Source organism: Durio zibethinus, chromosome 4 (assembly GCF_047325235.1).
Source record: "Durio zibethinus cultivar Kanyao isolate XHJ-2024 chromosome 4, ASM4732523v1, whole genome shotgun sequence".
NCBI classification, from domain to species: domain Eukaryota; kingdom Viridiplantae; phylum Streptophyta; class Magnoliopsida; order Malvales; family Malvaceae; genus Durio; species Durio zibethinus.
The window spans coordinates 1113964-1134457 of NC_143165.1; the positions used below are offsets into that span (position 1 = coordinate 1113964).

At 28.9% G+C, this 20494-nt stretch overlaps 2 protein-coding genes and 1 pseudogene across 3 annotated transcripts; all 3 read left to right on the forward strand.

Moving 5' to 3' along the window:
- The first annotated feature begins 2137 nt into the window (after nucleotides 1–2137).
- On the forward strand, nucleotides 2138–5380 carry LOC149519011 (putative disease resistance protein At1g61300 pseudogene; annotated as a pseudogene). Its single transcript, XR_016341332.1, has 2 exons — nucleotides 2138–5112; nucleotides 5210–5380. The product of XR_016341332.1 is annotated as a putative disease resistance protein At1g61300 pseudogene (transcript).
- A 4017-nt stretch (nucleotides 5381–9397) lies between these two features.
- Nucleotides 9398–14433, forward strand: LOC111288135 (disease resistance protein RFL1-like). Its single transcript, XM_022878903.2, has one exon. It carries the CDS (start codon nucleotides 11272–11274, stop codon nucleotides 12547–12549), a length of 1278 nt encoding a protein of 425 aa, XP_022734638.2. The 5' UTR covers nucleotides 9398–11271; the 3' UTR covers nucleotides 12550–14433.
- LOC149519012 (putative disease resistance protein At1g12290) lies at nucleotides 12538–14433 on the forward strand. The gene has a single exon (XM_089758951.1). The coding sequence runs from the start codon at nucleotides 12685–12687 to the stop codon at nucleotides 13972–13974; it is 1290 nt and encodes a 429-aa protein (XP_089615077.1). The 5' UTR covers nucleotides 12538–12684; the 3' UTR covers nucleotides 13975–14433.
- Nucleotides 14434–20494: the final 6061 nt, after the last annotated feature.

The following is a 20494-nucleotide window of genomic DNA, read 5'->3' on the forward strand; positions in this document are numbered from 1 at the left end:
GAAAAATGAGTCACCTTTGAAAATTCTTAAATCTTAGTCTTCTCAAGTTTGAGCTTGTGATTAAAAGGGTCATATTTTTGTGGCTAAACAAATTTAAGCAATCGAATTTTAACAGTTTCAAACCTTCCATGCATCTTATTTTATTTTATTTTTTTGAGAATAAGGGAAGATATTGTTGATATTGAGATTCGAATTTCAAATCTATCCAATTCTTTTTTTATAAGTGATTATATAAATAAATTTAACTAAATTTCATATTCATGCATATTAATTTATTAGTACAAAATTTTCAATATTCACTTTGTTTTCATAGCAAAGGTAAGGAGAACCACTCAAAATCAAAATCAAACACATTTTTCTCTGACCTATATGTCTTTTAACTATCAATTTTAGAATAAAAACTCAACGATAATCACAAATGCATAATCATTCAATTATTGAATAAAAGGGAAGAAAACATACATATCCCTTAAAATGCTTTAAGCAACATTATTAATAATTAAAAACTAATAATTAGAAAAGTTTTATATTGTTATTTTTCTGTCCTGACAAGATTAGTATAAAGCTTATGTTGATATGTTTTGATTTTGTTCTGTTTTGTTTTGTTAGAGGATCTTTTCTATAGATAATAGTACAGGTAAAACAGAATAAAACCTAAAAAAACCTTATTCCCTCTACCTACTGCCACTTTGGACCACCCACCAAACCCATGCACTAGAATCAACCATCAAATAAAGGATACAAATGAAAAGTAGATTAGAAAGATTAAAAAAAAAGAAATAAAAAAGAGAAAATGAGTGGAAGGATAAGCTTAAAGGGTTTAAAAATATAAGTAAAAAAAAAACAAAAGAAGAGAAAGGTTGGCGGGCGGCAACTAAAGGTGAGAAATAAAGGAAAGAACGGAAGACGAAACCTAAGGGTTTAGTTCACTTTTATTATACATTGTAACATTTTAGAAAATTAAAAAAGAAATATAAGAAAGTAAAGATTAAGCAATTTTAGCCTAATTAAATCTAAACTTTTTAGTTCTGTCAAATGTTAAATTAATAAGGTGTTTTGGAATATAGTATAGTATATTTTTTACCATTTATTACATATATAAGTTGTGTTATATATGTATATTTTTAATATTAAATTTAAGATTAATGATTTTATTCATTTACATAGAAAATTGATGATGATGATGATGATGATGATGATGATGATGATGATAAAAGATATTATTATAAAATTTTTCAATAATTGGAAGCGGATAATTTTTAGTGATATATTTTTTTCAAAATTATTCTTAAGATAAAAAATAATTTAATGGAGAATATATTGAAAATAGTATATGCCTATATATTTTTCTAGCTTGAAAATTAAATTCAAGGAATTTTTAAAAATTCAAAATGAATTAAAACCACATATGTATACTATTAATTATATTTAAATCATAATTTTATTTTATATTAAAATATTATGATTTTAAATAATTAAAAAATATAAAATATTTTACTAATTACTTATTATTTTATTTGAGAATGTGTGAATTTAAATTTTTGTTTGAAAAACATACATATTTATTATTAAATTAAAAATTTAAATGATTTATATTTCATCAAAAAAAAAAAAAAAAAGAGTGACCCAGGCGTAGCCGGGAATTTTCTAGTATCTACATTATTATAAAATTTTTATTTAATTTGAGGTTTTGAGTAAATTAATACCAACTCAATCAATTATTAGTAATTATAAAAAATAAAATAATATTATTATAAAAATATAAAATCAATTATATATATATGTCTTTTCGTTATTTAAAAAAAATGCCCACTTTTTTTTTAATCAATTATTCGCCTCCAAAATATATTTTTCCGTTTTCAAACTACCATTTTTTCTACCAATTCTAGTATCAATTATTAGAAAGTGAAAAAACTGATATGCATGTTGAATAAAATCATTTTAAATATTTTAATTAATTGTTCTCAAGAATAAAAACTATATATTTTTTAAAATTTAAATTCATTGAAAAGTGAATATTTACCACAGCTTGCCATCATAGGAAGATCACAGGAAGTATCCTCACTTTGACTTCCACAGTTCCATTTTGAATGAAATGGAAATTTCAATAAATTTGATCAAAAGTTAGAATAAAATTTCCCATTCCACTAACTAAGAAATTAATATTTAATTTCTCAGTTACCCATGTTGTCCTTGATCTAACTGCTTTTGTGCTTGCCTGCGATTGTGCTCCTTTCTCCTGTTTGTCGACTGAGACAAGCAAAAATAAAAACCCTTTGATTCAACAGCCGTTGATTCAAGTTTCTTATTGCTCTTTCTCCTTCTCGTTGTTAAACACTCGTCTTCTTCTCTAGTCGTTAGAATTATAATCTTGTGCAAAACTATGGGGAACGTTTTCTCGATTTCTTTGTCGTGTGATACCATAATTTCCCGCTGCTGGGATTGTGTTGCTGGACAAGTAATCGACGCATGCCATCTTCAAGAAAACCTTGCTGACTTGAACACAGCTCTGGACGAATTAAAGGAGCGAAGGAATGATTTGATGAGGAAAGTCAACATCGCTGTACAACAAAATTTGAGGCCGCTGGATGAAGTTGGAGGATGGCTTTCAAGGGCAGAAACTATGATAAAGGAAGTTGATGCACTGCTTATTGATGGTCCTGAAGAAATCAAGAATATATGCTTGGGAGGCTGTTGTTCCAAGAATTGCAAGTCTACTCTCAATTTCAGCAAAAGAGTGGCCAAAAGACTACGTCATGTTAAGGATCTAAAGGGGAAGGGAGCTTTTGAAGTGGTAGCTACGGAGGCATCTGCAGCTCCGGTGGTTGAAAGACCGAGTGACTCTGTCGTAGGCTTGGAATCCATGTTCAATAAGGCCTGGAGTGCCTTTGAACAAAAGCATGTGGGAATTATTGGCTTATATGGCGTCGGGGGAGTTGGCAAGACTAGGCTCTTGACTGAAATCAATAACAAGATTGGTGTTTCATCTGGTGGATTTGATGTGGTTATTTGGGTTGTGGTGTCTAAAGGATTTTATATTGGAAAGGTCCAAGATGATATTGCAAAGAAGATTGGCCTTTTTAATGGAAATTGGAGTGATAAAGCTCCCGAAGAGAAAGCTATAGACATCTTCAGGATTTTGAGAGAAAAGAAATTTGTATTATTGTTAGATGATACATGGGAAAGAGTTGACCTGTCCAAGATAGGAATACCTGTCCCGACTAAAGAAAATGGTTCCAAACTAATATTTACAACTCGTTCTACTGAGGTGTGTGGCCAAATGAGAGCTCATAAGAAGATTCAAGTACAATGTTTGCCCGAAGAAGAGGCTTGGAAATTGTTTGAGGAACATGTTGGTGAAGATGTTTTTGATAGTCATCCAAATATTCGTGGGCTAGCTCAAGAAGTGGCCAAAGAATGTGGAGGACTACCTCTTGCACTCATCACCATCGGTCGTGCCATGGCTTGCAAGAACACACCCGAGGAATGGAAACACACAATTGAAGTCTTGAAGAAATCAGCCAATTTCGTTTTTCCAAACATGGGCGAAGAGGTATATCCTCTTCTAAAATTCAGTTATGATAGTTTGCCAAATGACTTGGTTCGATCTTGCCTTCTATATTGTAGCTTGTTCCCAGAAGATTTTCAAATTCATAAAGAATATCTGATAGATTTGTGGATAGGGGAAGGATTTTTGGATGATCATGACACCATAAGTCAAGCTCGAAATCAAGGACACCACATCATTGGTTCTCTCGTTCATGCATGTTTACTGGAAGGAGTAGATGATTGGGGTATAAAAATGCATGATGTGATTCGTGACATGAGTTTGTGGATAGCATGTACGTGTGAAGCAGAGAAATGGAAGTTTTTTGTGCAAGCAGGTTATCATTTGACTCAAATGCCAGAAGGTGGAAGATGGAAAGGTATGCAAAGACTGTCATTGATGAAAAACGAGATTGAAAATCTAACGGAAGCACCTAACTGTCCCGATCTTCAAACTTTGTTTCTCGACGATAATCGTCAGTTGAAGGTGATTCACAATGATTTCTTCCAATTTATGTGTGGCCTAAAAGTTCTAAGCCTTAGTGGAAGTCATGGTATAACAGAATTGCCAGTGGGGATCGCAAAATTGGTATCTCTAGAATATCTCGACCTATCAAGTACAAAAATAAGAGAGCTACCAATTGAATTGATGGCTTTACAAAAGCTGAAGTGTTTGAACTTGAGTAACATATTACGTCACATCACAATCCCAAGAGGGTTGATATCTAGTTTCTCAAAGCTGCGAATATTGAGAATGATTGGCTCTTATCTTTTCGATGAGGCAGTAGACGAAAGTAATGAATGCTTGTTAGAAGAATTGCAGGGCTTGTATCACTTGAATGCATTGTCCTTGTCTATAACAAGTGCTTTTGCTCTTGATAGATTTTTGAATGCAGAAAGATCACACAACTACACTGAAGTAATTGCGCTTGAGATTTGGAGGGACTCAAAGCAATTGAATATTTTATCTTTAGCGAATATCAAGTCTCTACATACTCTAGTAGTTGGGCGATGTGAAAGTTTGGAAGAAGTGAAGATGGAGTGGGCAGGGGAAGGAAGAATGATAAAAGCACAGAGCCACATTCAAACCTCTGTGATTGCAACCCAACATTGCTTCCAAAGCCTTCACCGTGTATACATATCCACATGCTCAAAATTGAGGGACATAACATGGCTTATTCTCGCTCCAAATCTGAGGAATGTTAAAGTAGCAGACTGCAATGAAATGGAAGAAATAATCAGTGAGGTAAAACTGAGTCAGGTGGCAGAGCTTGTAGGAACTTTAACCCCATTTGTGTCACTCGAATATCTTACTTTAGATGATCTCCCAGAATTGAAGGGCATTTACAGGAATGCACTACCCTTCCCATATATGAAGAAAATTAAAGTTCTCAATTGCCCAAAGCTGAGGAGACTTCCACTTAGCTCTAACGGTGCAAAAGCAAACAAAATCAGCATTAAAGGAAAGGAAAAGTGGTGGAAAGAGCTGCAATGGGAGGATGAATCTACTAGAAATGCTTTTCTTCCTTGTTTCATCGCAGCTTAAAGAAAGGCGAGAAATTGCTAGTAAGTAATCTTACATTTACCTTTCTCCATCTCTGTTACTGTTGTCTTGAACTTCTTGTGTCATATCTAACTTCCTTTGGTTGAAAATACTACGCAGAACTGTTGTGGGGAATGTCTACGTCCAATGCTTGACTGTTTTTGAAGAAATTTAGTTATCGTCAGTCAATTTATCATGAAGCTTGCTAAAAATACTGTGTTGCTTGTAGAGAGTATATTTAAGTAAGATCTGATTTTTCCTGTTTAGCGGATTGAGAAAGACTTTAAAGCTTGTCTGTGTGCCCATCAAATGTAGCTGCTGAACCAGAAAATAAGGTCGTTGGTGATCATTGTGGTATAGATTATAATTACTCGTTCCTTATTCGGATTCCTTGTTAAATTGTTGCTTTTCTGTTGTAGACTTTGGGATTATTTGTCTTTAAAACAGATTTACTTTTGTTTTCCTATTCCTTGTTGGACGAATGCCATCAAACTCCGATAGTACGATCATGTTATTTTAAAATAAAATAATAATATAATATAAAATTTCAATTATTTTAAAATTTTTCAATAAAATAATTTATTTATGTAAAATTTATATCTTTAATTTAATTAATGATACATCTTTATATATCAAAACATAAATAAATAAAAATTTAAATCTTAAATTTAGTAAATATTATTTAAAAAAAAAAACTATATGAATCAATTACTGGATCCATTATTATAGGGTAATGTTACTATATTATCCTAATAACTAGAAAAATAACCCAGTCACACCTGGGTTGTAAAATATTTTTATTTTGATGAAATATAAATTTTTTAATTTAATAATAAATTAAGAATTATCTTTTGCTATTTTGTTGGTTTTTTATTTTTAGAAAATATAATCTTTTAAAAAATAAAAAATTGATATTCTAATTGTGTCACCTAATTAAAATTGGATAGATGTTGGCTTTTATTTTAAATAAGGGAGATTATTTAAAAAATTTGTATAGATTAAATCCAAATTCAATAATATATACATGATAATCCAATCCACTGATATAATATTTATTTATTATTAATATTAATTAATTATCAAATTCAAACTTATTTGTTCATAAAATCAAAGGTCACTAATATCATTATCCATTCAACTCAATTTTTTTTATAAGAAAAAATTGATAATTTTATTATAATAATTTTAACTAATAATAAGTGGACGATATTTTTATAATTAGGACTAGAGGAGGCATTATAGTAACTTTGATCAATTGTGATATCGGATATTTCAATAATTATAATAATAGAGATATTATAATAATTTTGGTTGATTATAAAAAAAGGTGTTACAATAAAATTGGACACATGCATTCGATTGTTAAATAATTAAAAGTATTATGATAATTTCTAATGACATTTTAGTTGATTATGAAAATAAGGGCACTATATTAAAATTTTACACGTGCCAAGTAATAAGCAAATAATTAGAAGGCCATAATTGTCATTTCAAAATGGGTTTATTTTCATTATATAGTTATAAAATTTCAAATAAAATGACATATCAACTTCTTATGAACTAATTACAAGAATATTTTCATAATTATAGTAAATAATATTAGAATCATTTTGATCAATTTTAATGGAAAAGCATTTTTGTAATTATGATAAGAAAATATTATAGCAATTTTGATCAATTATGATAATAAATAATTTTTATAAATATAATTAGAGGGATATTATAATAACTTTAGCTTAATACGATATGAGACGTATTTTCGTAATTATGATATAATGATATTTAGTTATTTTATATTTATAAGATTTTTTTTTTGTTATTTAAGAATAAAAGACATTATAGTAATTTGACATTTATAAGAGAAGTTTTTTTGTCATTTAAGAAATAAAAAAATTATAGTAATGTACATTCAAAAGAAGGGTGTTTTTGTCAATTAAATAGGAGGGCATTGTCATCTTTTTAGTTGCATGTCAAGCGCAATTGGCTAAAAATTAAAGGGGTAAAATTATCATTTCCATGATAGGTTATTTTTATATATAAGTTATAGATATCTAAAAATTAAATTAAAATTTTATTTTTTGAATTTATTTATTTATTTATAAAATGATCAGAGTCTATAGGCTCTTAATCAATTTTATTTTATAAAATAAAAAAGAAACTCACAAAAAAATGATTCGATGAAGTCGGTTAAATAAATTCAAAGGTTGATGGGGTCAACACTTTCCGATCGAGAGGTCAAAAAAGGTTTCTCGAAGATCATTGCCAAGGCACAAGTCACAAGGAAAACAAACCAAACCTATCTCCTCTGTCCTTTTTTATAATTGTTAATTACAATAATGGTGATAAGATGCCTTTAATCAAATAATTATTTAAAAAATATTAAATTATTGAATAAAAAATGAAGAGAACATATCCCTTAAAATGCTTTAAGCATCATTATTAATAATTAAAAACTAATAATGAGAAAAGTTTTATATTATTTTTTTTCTCTCCTGACAATATTAGCATAAATATTATGTTGATATGTTTTGTTTTGTTGGAGGATCTTTTACATAAATAATAGCTTTTTTTTTATAAAGGAAAGTTTTCATGAGCCTGCCTTCTTTTTTTTTTTGTGCTTGATGAGTATTTTATGTAAAATATAAACTATTTTACCAATAGATGTTAACTTAAGTAATAAAAGAATGTTTTTTTTCTTAAAAATTCGATTCCATTAAAATGATGTCGAAAAATAACTTTTTATAAATTTATTAAAGTTAATATAAATAAATTTATTTGAATCAATTTGAAAAAAAATGAACCGTATAAACTTGAAAAAAACTGATTAAATCGATGAATTTTTCTTTGATATTGTTTGTATATATATATTTTCACTTTTTTGATAACAAAGTTAATACTTTTACTTTTTATAAGAAACAATAACATTTAAATGGGTATTATTACATTTTAAAAATTATTTGTTTTTAATCAAATATGAGCTTCTTCACTAGTATTTGTTTTTTAATTTATATCAATATCGTTAGGAGAAAAAAACAAAATAGCCAGTAAAAGTAAGCTACAATAAAAGCTTATTATTACTAGATCTGATAATTTTAGATACAATACGATGATACAATATAAAAATAATATGATAAAAATTATATATATACTTTAAAAAAATTTCGTGTTTATTCATGTCGACACAATTTTTAATACAACACAATTCATGTCATATACGTGTTATAACATCTAAACATGTGATATGATACGAATAACATATTTAATTCAATTTTATTATACGAATACATTTAACATGTTTAATACGTTTAAAATATTTTTTATATTTATTTTAATTTAATATAAACATATAAATATTATTTTAATTTTTAATCTTTTAATTATGATGCTTAATTAGTTATTTAATATCATATAAAAATTATTTTAAACATTTAACTTTGATACTCATTTAATAATTATTATAAAATTATTTTTTATTAATAATATAAATACAATATAAATATTGACATTATTCCTAAACATTATTATTTTATTCTTTAATATTTAATAGTTTATCATTTTGAATTTGATACTAAAAAGTAATATAATTATGTAATATAAATTAATATTTAAATATATATTAAATGAGTTTTAATTTTTTATTTTTTTTAATATATAAATATTTTTTATATTATTAATATATCAAATTTATTAAATTGTAAATGATGAATAATTTATAATTATTTATTATTTTAATTGTGTTCTTGTATTATTTATATTGTATTTAAATAAATTAATTGTATACGTGTTAATCGTATCATGTGACGTGTAACTCCATATTAAACTTGTTGTGTTCATATTTATGATTTAAACACATTTTATAATTTAAATTGTATTTTTATTTTAATAATTCATATCATTATATATGTCAAACACAATGCGAGACGACATGAAAACACGGATTGTTAGGTCTAATCATTACTACAAAATTTTCATATAATGAATAGCAATATTATCCTTATTGTTTTTAGAGACTTTAAGGAAGATTGCTTCTTTCTTAATGTTCTAAAGTGGTCTAATAAAAAATTTATAGATCATACAGGCCAATTCAAGCATATATATTACATATGTAAGATTTTTTGCTTGTTAATTTTTTCCTTATTTTTTGTTATAGTGAAAGGAGAAAAATTTTGATGTTAATTTAAGTGATATAAAGAGTGTGTTATTTTTTTAAAAAAATTTTTGGGTTTGATTCCGTTAAAATGATGTCAAAAATAATTTTTTATAAATTTATTTAACTTAACATTAATAAATTCATTTAAATCAATTCGAAAAAGGATATAACGTATAAACTTTAAAAAATCCTTGCCACTAAATAAATAATTTTTTGTGATTTTTAGCGAAAAGAATTCGCCAAATTAATAAGTTATTATTTGATAATGTCTAAATGCATACTTTCACTTTTATGGATAACGAAATTATGTGCGTGTGATTTATATGAGATTTTGTGTTAATTTAAATCAATTGATTTTAAATTAGTGGTATGTCCTGTCACTAAATAAAAAACAAAATGTGTGATCATTTTACCTTACGAGCCACCAATAATGGACTTATCAGAGGTCGTATAAGTGTTCCAAGTAAATAGGCTGGCGCCTCCACAAAACGAGTTTCAACTCTCCCGTGCACCAGATCCCTGCTGTCAATCCCACCTTTTTACAAAAACTAGTTTGAACTCCCAATCGGAAGGACAAAAAAAAAACAAAAATCAAAAATCAAAATTTCCCTATTACCAGTGCCAAGCGCTTCCTGCCCCGTGCCTACACCCACTCCGTTAGTCCTAGGACCTCTAGTGCCCCAGGACTTTCACATTTTCACACCCTAAAGCACAAACCCCGCTCAAGCCCTACGCACTAACAGCCCCTGCATCAAATTCCCTGAACTTTAGGCACCCTGCCAGAAAACCCCCCAACACCCAGCTAATAATCCCAAGCAACTTCACACCAGACTTGGCTATTACCCCGACTTCTCCCCACATAACCAGCCCCAACCTAAATTACTCACATTTGCCAAGCACTCAAATGACCAAAAAAGAAAAACCACCACATTCACCCAAATCAAACCACAATCCTCACTGATCTAGTGAGAAACTCAATGCAAAGCTTCCACCTAGCAAAAAAAAAAAAAAAAGAGTCAATTTAGTTTTACAAATTAAAAAAAAAAGAAAAAAAGGAAAAAGGTAAAGAACGGCTCGGAGGTAGGTGACAGAATCAATGTCAGTTATAGAACCCATATGGAAATGAGCGACGGCAGCGAATAGGAGAGAGGAAAGGTAGCGTCAAACCCAAAAAAGAAAAAAAGAAAAGAAAGGGTCAGTTTTGGTTTTGGGAAGAAAAGAAAAGAAAAGGAGGAAAAGAAGAAAAGTATAAGAAATGAAAGGAAAAAAAAAAAGAGAAGAAAAAAGTGGGGGTCATTTTTTGCATCTGAAACGTGGAAGGAGAAAGGAGAAGAAAAAGAAAAAGGAAAAGGAAGAGAGAGAAGCAGAAGAAAAAAAAAGGGCAAGGGAGTTTGAAAAGTCAACAAAAGGGAGATTTTTTAAAAGTTAACCAAAAAAAAAGCTTTAAATAACAAAAATAAAATTTTTGCAAAGGTAAAAAAAAACCTGGAAAAGTAAAAAAAAAAAAAATTTAGTCAGCCCTACTAGCGATCTAACTGATTTAAAGCTCTTTCAAGCAGTGAATTTTATTTTAGATTTTAATCTAAAAATTTTATTTTGAGATACATTTTATTTTATTTATTCACTTTATCATAGCTTTTATATTTTTATTTTTGTTGATGTTGTTCTAAGATTTTTTTAAATAAAATAATTTTAAATATTTTAAATTAATTGTTCACAAGAGTTAAAAAAAATATATGTTAAAATTTAAATTCATTGAAAACTGAATATTTACCGCAACTAAAATTTCCCAGTTCAGTAACAAAGAAATTAATATTTAATTACTCAGTTTCCCACGTTGTTCTTGATCTATCTGCTTTTGTGCTTGCCTGCTATGGTGCTCCGTTCTCTTGTTGTTGTCTGAGACAAGCAAAAATAAAAACCCTTTGATTCAACAGCCTTTGATTGAAGTTTCTTATTGCTCTTTCTCCCTCTCATTGTTAAACACTCGTCTTCTTCTCTAGTCATTAGAATTATAATCTTGTGCAAAACTATGGGGAACGTTTTCTCGATTTCTTTGTCGTGTGATACCATAATTTCCCGCTGCTGGGATTGTGTTGCTGGACAAGTAATCGATGCATGCCATCTTCAAGAAAACCTTGCCGACTTGAACACAGCTCTGGACGAATTGAAGGAGCGAAGGAATGATGTGATGAGGAAAGTCAACATCGATTTACAACAAAAATTGTGGCCGCTGGATGAAGTTCTAGGATGGCTTTCAAGGGCAGAAACTATGATAAATGAAGTTGATGCACTGCTTATTGATGGTCCCAAAGAAATCAAGAATTTATGCTTGGGAGGCTGTTGTTCCAAGAATTGCAAGTCTACCCTCAATTTCAGCAAAATAGTGGCCAAAAGACTACGTCATGTTAAGGATCTAAAGGGGAAGGGAGCTTTTGAAGTGGTAGCTACGGAGGCACCTGCAGCTCCGGTGGTTGAAAGACCGAGTGACTCTGCCGTAGGCTTGGAATCCATGTTCAATAAGGTCTGGAGTGCCTTTGAACAAAAGCATGTGGGAATTATTGGCTTATATGGCGTCGGGGGAGTTGGCAAGACTAGGCTCTTGACTGAAATCAATAACAAGATTGGTGTTTCATCAGGTGGATTTGATGTGGTTATTTGGGTTGTGGTGTCTAAAGGATTTTATGTTGGAAAGGTCCAAGATGATATTGCAAAGAGTATTGGCCTTTTTAATGGAAATTGGAGTGATAAAGCTCCCGAAGAGAAAGCTATGGACATCTACGAGATTTTGAGGGAAAAGAAATTTGTATTATTGTTAGATGATATATGGGAAAGAGTTGACCTATGCAAGGTAGGGATTCCTGTCCCCAACCAAGAAAATGATTCCAAATTAATTTTTACAACTCGTTCTAAGGAGGTGTGTGGCCAAATGCGAGCTCATAAGAAGATTCAAGTGCAATGTTTGCCTGAAGAATATGCTTGGGAATTGTTTGAGGAACATGTTGGTAAAGATGTCTTTGATAGTCATCCAAATATTCGTGGGCTAGCTCAAGAAGTGGCCAAAGAATGTGGAGGACTACCTCTTGCACTCATCACTATCGGTCGTGCCATGGCTTGCAAGAACACACCCGAGGAATGGAAATACACAATTGAAGTCTTGAAGAAATCAGCCGATTTTGTTTTTCCAAACATGGGTGAAGAGGTATATCCTCTTCTAAAATTCAGTTATGATAATTTGCCAAATGACATGGTTCGATCTTGCCTTCTATATTGTAGCTTGTTCCCAGAAGACTTTCAAATTCATAAATAATGGCTGATAGATTTGTGGATAGGGGAAGGATTTTTGGATGAACATGACAGTCAAGCTCAAAATCAAGGACACCATATCATTGGTTCTCTCATTCATGCATGTTTACTGGAAGGAGTAGATGATTGGTATATAAAAATGCATGATGTGATTCGTGACATGAGCTTGTGTATAGCATGTACGTATGAAGCAGAGAAATGGAAGTTTTTTGTGCAAGCAGGTTATCATTTGACTCAAATGCCAGAGGGTGGAAGATGGAAAGGTATGCAAAGACTGTCATTGATGAAAAACAAGATTGAAAATCTAACAGAAGCACCTAACTGTCCCGATCTTCATACTTTGTTTCTCGACAATAATCATCAGTTGAAGGTGATCCACAATGATTTCTTCCAATTTATGTGTGGCCTAAAAGTTCTAAGCCTTAGAGGAAGTCTTGGTATAATAGAATTGCCAGTGGGGATTGCAAAATTGGTATCTCTAGAATATCTCGACCTGTCACGTACAAATATAAGAGAGCTACCAATTGAATTGAAGGCTTTACAAAAGCTGAAGTGTTTGAACTTGAGTTACATATACTGTCGCATCACAATCCCAAGAGGGTTGATATCTAGTTTCCCAAAGCTGCGAATATTGAGAATGATTAGTTCTTATCCTTTCGATGTGGCGGTAGAAGAAAGTAATGAATGCTTGTTGGAAGAATTGCAGTGCTTGAACCACTTGAATGCATTGACCTTGTCTATAACAAGTGCTTTTGCTCTTGATAGATATTTGAATGTAGAAAGATTACACAACTACACTGAAGAAATTGGGCTTGAGATTTGGAAGGACTCAAGGCAATTGAATATTTTATCTTTAGCGAATATCAAGTCTCTACGTACTCTAGCAGTTAGGCGATGTGAAAGTTTGGAAGAAGTGAAGATGGGGTGGGCAGGGGAAGGAAGAATGATAAAAGCACAGAGCCGCATTCAAACCTTTGTGATTGCAACGCAACATTGCTTCCAAAGCCTTCACCATGTATACATATACGCATGCCCAAAATTGAGGGACATAACATGGCTTATTCTCGCTCCAAATCTGAGGGCTGTTGATGTAGTAGACTGCAATGAAATGGAAGAAATAATCAGTGAGGAAAAACTGAGTCAGGTGGAAGAGCTTGTAGGAACTTTAACCCCATTTGTGTCACTCGAATATCTTACTTTAGATTATCTCCCAGAATTGAAGGGCATTTACCGGAATGCACTACCCTTCCCATGTATGAAGAAAATTAATGTTCGCAATTGCCCAAAGCTTAGGAGACTTCCACTCAACTCTAACAGTGCAAGAGCAAACAAAGTCAGCATTGAAGGAAAGGAAAAGTGGTGGAAAGAGCTGCAATGGGAGGATGAATCTACTAGAAATGCTTTTCTTCCTTGTTTAATCGCAACTTAAAGAAAGGCAAGAAATTGCAAGTAATCTTACATTTACCTTTCTCCATCTCTGTTACTATTGTCTTGAACTTGTTGTATCATATCTAACTTGTTTTGGTTGAAAATACTACGCTGAACTGTTGTGGGGAATATCTACGTCCAATGCTTCACCGTTTTTGAAGAAATTTAGTTATCGTCAGTCAATTTATCATAAAGCTTGCTAAAAATACTATGTTGCTTGTAGAGAGTATTTTTAAGAAGATCTGATTTTTCCTTTTTAGCGGATTGAGAAAGACTTTAAAGCTCGTCTGTGTGCCCCATCAAATGTAGCTGCTGAACCAGAAAATATGGTCGTTGGTGATCATTGTGGTATAGATTATAATTACTTGTTCCTTACTCGGATTCCTTGTTAAAGTGTTGCTTTTCTGTTGCAGCCCTTGGGATTGTTTGTCTATAAAACAGATTTACTTCTGTTTTCTTATTTCTTCTTGGATGAATGTTGTCACGCTCTCAAACCAAGATATAATATGATTATATTATTTGAAAATAAAATCTTAAAAGAATATAAAATTTTATTTTTTAATCATTTTAAAATTTTTCAATAAAATAATTTTTCAATGTAAAATTTATATATTTAATCTAACTAACGATACATCTTTATATATATCAAAATATAAACAAATAAAAATTTAAATCTTACACTTATTAAATATTATTTTTTAAAAATAATTATATAAATAAATTATTGGATCAATTATTATAATGTGCTGCTACTATTCTAATAATATCTAAAAATTAAATAAAAATTTATTTTTTGAATTTATTTATTTATTTATAAAATGATCAGAGTCTATAGACTCCTAATCCGTTTTATTTTATAAAATAAAAAAGAAACCCATATATAAATGATTTAATGTGGTTGGTTAAATAAATTCAATGGGGTCTACACCTTCCTTTTGAGAGCTCGAAAACGCTTCTTGAAGGTGGAAGATCATTGTCGAGGCACAAGCCTTTTTGCCAAGGAAAACAAACCAAAGCTGCCTCCTTTGTTCTTTTCTATAATAGTTAAAATAATGGTGACAATATGCCATTAATCAAATAATTATTTTAAAAAGATTAAATTATTGAATAAAAAGGAAGAAAACGTACCTGTCCCCCAAAATGCTTTAAGCATCATTATTAATAATTAAAAATTAAAAATTAGAAAAGTTTTATATTATTCTTTTTCTCTCCTGACAAGATTATCTTAAAGATTTTGTTGATTTGTTGGAGGATTTTTTCCATAAACAATAGCTTCCTTCTTGATGTTCTAAAATGATCTAACAAAAAAACCACTGATCATACAGACATACTCAAGCATATATATTATAAATGCAAGATTTTTTGCTTGTTGATTTTTTCTCCATTTTTGTTATAGTTTGAAGGGAGAAAAAAATTGATGTTAATTTAAGTGATATAAAGAGTGTGTTATTTTTTAAAGATTTTTTTGGGTTCAATTCCGTTGAAACAATGTCAAAAAATAATTTTTTATAAATTTATTAATCTCAACATAGTAAATTCATTTGAATCAATTTGAAAAATGATATACCGCATTAAATTAAAAAAAATCCTTGCCATTAAAAAAAAAAAAGTCCTTTGTGACTTTTAGCAAAGAGAATTAACTAAATTGATAAGTTGTTCTTTGATAATGCCTAAATACATACTTTCACTTTTATGGATAACAAAATTGAATGTGTGTGGTTTATATGGTATTTTGCGTTAACTTAAACCAATCAATTTTAAGTGACATGTCTTGTATTGAATAAAAAAACAAAATGCCTGTTCATTTTGCCTCTTAGAGTTGTCAGTAATGGACTTACCAAAGGTTGTGAACGAGTGTTCCAAGTAAGTATGGCCTGCACCTCGCATTAGGTAGGCTTCCTACATCGGAAAGTTTGGGTGTTTGTAAGTAGTTTATATAAGATTTCGGGTTAACTCAAACCAATTGATTTTAAGTTAATGGCAACTCTTATCTCTGAAAAAATTTAATACTCTTACTTTTATAAGAAACACTGACATTTAAATGAATATTACATTCTAAAAATTATTTCTTTTTAATCAAATATGAGCTCTTTCACTAGTATTTATTTTTTAATTTATAACAACTTTTTTAAGAGCAAAAAAACAAATAGCTAGTAAAGGTAAGTTGCAATAGGAGCTTATCATCATATAATGAATAGCAATATTATTTTTACTGTTTTTGGACACTTTAAATATGATTGCTTCCTTCTTGATGTTCTAAAATGGTTTAACAAAAAAACCACAAATCATATATATAGGCCAATTCAAGCATATATATTACAAATGCAAGATTTTTTGCTTGTTTTTTTTTTCCCATTTTTTATAGTTTGAAAGGAGAAAAAAATTGTCCTAAAAAAACCTATTGATTACAACTTAAGACATCACCTTGAGAGCAAATGCTAGTTTTTGTTGTAGACTAGATGTGTACATTTATATACCAGTATGTTACCCTAAAACCAATTAGTAATATAGATTAGCAAGTTCATTAACTCTGAATAAGAGGTCTAGCATTAAATAATATATTTTTTTGATACCTAAAAGATCGTAGCTTGAAAATAAAAAATAAAGTTATAAGTATTGAAACCTAAGCTTTAAACTTATTAGAGGTTATCTTTTAAATATGATTGTATGAATTAATTGAACTGAACTTGAAATTCATCTCTTTACTAATGCTGTTACAATATTTGACATTGAAATTCTTGATCTCTACCCAAAATTAATTTCATAGTGAATCAAAGCACAGAAATATGTAGTGAACTTGCGCAATGGGTTGTTTTCTATTTTTTGTGGGTACATATAAGGAGATGTAAAGGAAGAGTGAAGATTCTAACCTTGAAGAATGAGGGATCCTACTACTTATAAATTAGTGTATGTATCTTCATTTAATATTTTATGTCAAATAAATGCAAAATAAAAAAAATTATCATATCAAAATTAGTGTTTACATATCAAATACAAAGCAATATATTTTTTTTATTTTTATTAAATCCATATATAATTTTTGTTAAAATTTTAAATTGTATTACTTCCATTTTTTTTTTTTTATGCTATTACTTATCATGTTTAAATTTCACAAATGTCTTATCTAAGAGAAGCTTATAGCTTTTGAGGATTACCAGATGGCAACAATCAAAGTGACATCAAAAGCCAAACAAAATGGACAAAACAAATAAAGGAAAAACAAAAATAAAGAACTCATAATCACATTTACATTTACTTTCGAGTTCTATAATTGAGATGTAAAGGATTTAAGCCACTAGACTTTTAGCCAGTTTTGGCACCTATATATTTGATTGAATACAACTTGAGAAACTGTCACTTACAAAAACAACTTGCATGTCCTTAGCATGGCAGTAAAGAACAGCCTCATTGTGGAAATGTGGATAACACATGTAGCTCATAAAAGCTAAAACAAGAACCAGGAATTTGGTTAATAGACAAAATTTATAAAGACTGAAATTTTGATACAAGCCATTGATGAACAAGCTAACTTGTTATTACAATTAAAGATAAGGTAGAAGGAACATCTTTGATATTGGTAGGGACATCAAAGACAAAGCATCTGACAACATTTGTTTGTAAAAGTATTAGTATGGTATCACATACAAACATAAACATGCAAAGGCGTATTGAGGTGCTACTATAGTGCCACAGATGCTCCAAAGGTGTCATGTTGAACTTACATTAATGAAAGCTGATGACTCCTGCATCATTCCAGAATCTCTGGTCAACATAAGGGCTTGGCGTAAGAACAAAATGATAAGCAACTGCATAAACATCCACATAAATTTCAAAATGTGAGGCCAATTATCATTCTTGAGCAAAGAATGCTGAAAAAATGAGGGCAACAGAGCGAAGACAGGCAACGCTAGGACTATTTGTAGCAACATAATCTTCATACTCTCATTGGAGTTATTGGCTTTGAGAAGCAGTTAATTATATATTCATAATCTTCACGTGGGCTCCATGCTTGCCTGATCATGAATATTAACTTAAATGAAAATAATTAACTAAATAATTACAATAAACAAGCAGTTATAAAGTTGCATGAATGAGCAAATCACTTACTCTAGTTATCTCTTATTTTTATTTTCTTTTTATCTTCCTCTTAGTTTTCAAGTAACACTTATGTTCTACTTCATGTTTCAAATGATTAATCAAATATTGATGACCCTTACAATACGTTCATGTATATATATAGCCAAAATCAATCTAAAGCCTGGATTGGATTGAAATCCAAGAACAACATTGGTTTTTTTCAGTCGTTGTTGTTGTTGAGTTTAGTTGTCCTTAAGGCTGTAAATGAACCGAATGTGAATGAATGAACGTATATTTATGTTTGTTCATTTGTTTTTAAAGGAGTTTGTATTTGGTTCGTATTTGTTAAGAAAATTATTCTGTTCATTCATATTCGTTCGTTTAAATAATAAGTTGTTTTTATTCGGTTCGTATTCATTCAATTAAGTTAAATAAGTTCGTTCGTGAACATTAAACGAATATGTTCACGAACATATATAAATGAACAAATCATAATCAAACAAATTTAAATAAATAAACTTTAAACGAACATAAACGAATTCAAACAAACATAAACGAACTTTAAAATATGATTAGGATAAATGATAAAAATATAAATTTATTAGTATTATTATAAATTAACAGCAAACGAACAATAAATAAACGAGTCTTAAACAAACAGCAAATAAGCTTGTTTATGAATATAAATAAACGAATAGACAATTATTCATATTCGGTTCGTTTAATAAATGAATGCACAAATAGTATTCAAAATCATTTGTTAAGTTTAATAAACGAACATAAATAAATAGAAACTGAATATATTCACGAATGGTTCATCAAAAGCTTTATTTGCTTACACTTTTAGTTATCCTTCACTTATTGAAGATGGTTGAAAACAAGTTGTTAATGTTCTGATTTTGTCTACTCAAACCATGAAAGCATCCACCACTTTTTCCTTTTTCTTTTCTCTCTATTGGTTTTTTCTTTGTTTATTTGTTACATTTTTTTTTTGTATAATCATTTTAAAAAATCATATTTAGTAATTTTGAAATTCAAATTATAACACTTACAATCCATTTTTCTGTTCTTGACTTTTTTTTTTTTAATTATGCTTATAAATAGGTTTTAGCTGGATGTTGAGAATCAAAATTAATCATTATTGGCCTTGATTTAAAAAATATCATTTTTATCGAATCAAAATGAGTTTAAAACTTTAAATTTGTCGAACATGGATTGATTTCAGATTGTTCAATCAATAATAAAAAATTATGTAAGGACCCATGTTAAAAATATTTTTTTAAAATTATTATATTATAATTAATTAATTTTTCAAAAATTGTGATTGATTAAATATAATGTGACTATTATGTTTCAAAAAAATTATAATCCAATAATTATAGTTGATATGCTCTTCAAATATTTCAATGAAATTAGTAGTGTTCCATTTTCATGAAATTAATTGTTATATATTTATGTTTCTGTTATATTTTTTCGCAAAAAGAGAGATTGAAGTAGAAATAATCTCTCCCTTGGGCTATCATCTTGATTTAGTCTCATTTGAATCGGCAGTAAGATGGTTCTGATGAGATTAATAACAGTGATTGAGATAAGATTGATTACTGTAATGATTAGAGTAAAATAAGTTATAAGATATGTATTTAGATATAAAAATAGTGATGATGATAAAATAAATTATAATGAGAAGAAAAAATGATCTTTAAGGATATTAAACTAAAAAGTTACATGTAACAAAATTTTAAATTATTTAATATTTATAAAATTAATAAATTATTAAAAAAGTATTTTTTATGTCAAATAATGTTTTGTTAATAAACAATTAAAATGTATTTATTTATTATATAATATTAAAATTTATTTATTTATTATTTTATAATTTTTAAAAAAAATTAAAAAGAAAAATAAAAAATAAAAATTAAGTTATAGTGACATTTTTGTTTCCACAATTTAACTTGAAGAGCAAAAAAAAAATAAAAAAAATTCAGTGATTCACTGAGCCAAAATAGTCCGATAAAGAAAATAACAAAATTCAAATGCAAGTGAAAAAAAAAAAGAATAAGCATATTTTATAGAATAAGTGGACATATCTGTCCCATGATTTTTATACTTTTTATAAGCAATATATGATTTTTTTTCAATTTACCAATTAAGTTAGTATTTCTTTATTCTTGATATCTAAACCAAAGATTTTATACAGATTATAAATGACTAAACTTATATTATAATTCATGAAAATTTAACTTCTTAAAAAAATTAAATAATTCGATTATCACTTAAAGTTATGTGTTTGAATAAATTTTACTTAATTAGTGATTATGTTAGGAAAATTAATAGAATAAATCATTGAGAAATAGCAAAAAATTTTAGTTGAAATTTAAAAATATTAAAAGATAATTCAAATTTACAAAGTGAAAAGGATTAAATTAATCAATTTATAAATTAAA

Bases quoted from the DNA above. Each gene is read 5' to 3' on its own strand.
- LOC149519012 (XM_089758951.1), top strand. From the start codon at position 12,685: ATGCATGATGTGATTCGTGACATGAGCTTGTGTATAGCATGTACGTAT.
- LOC111288135 (XM_022878903.2), top strand. From the start codon at position 11,272: ATGGGGAACGTTTTCTCGATTTCTTTGTCGTGTGATACCATAATTTCC.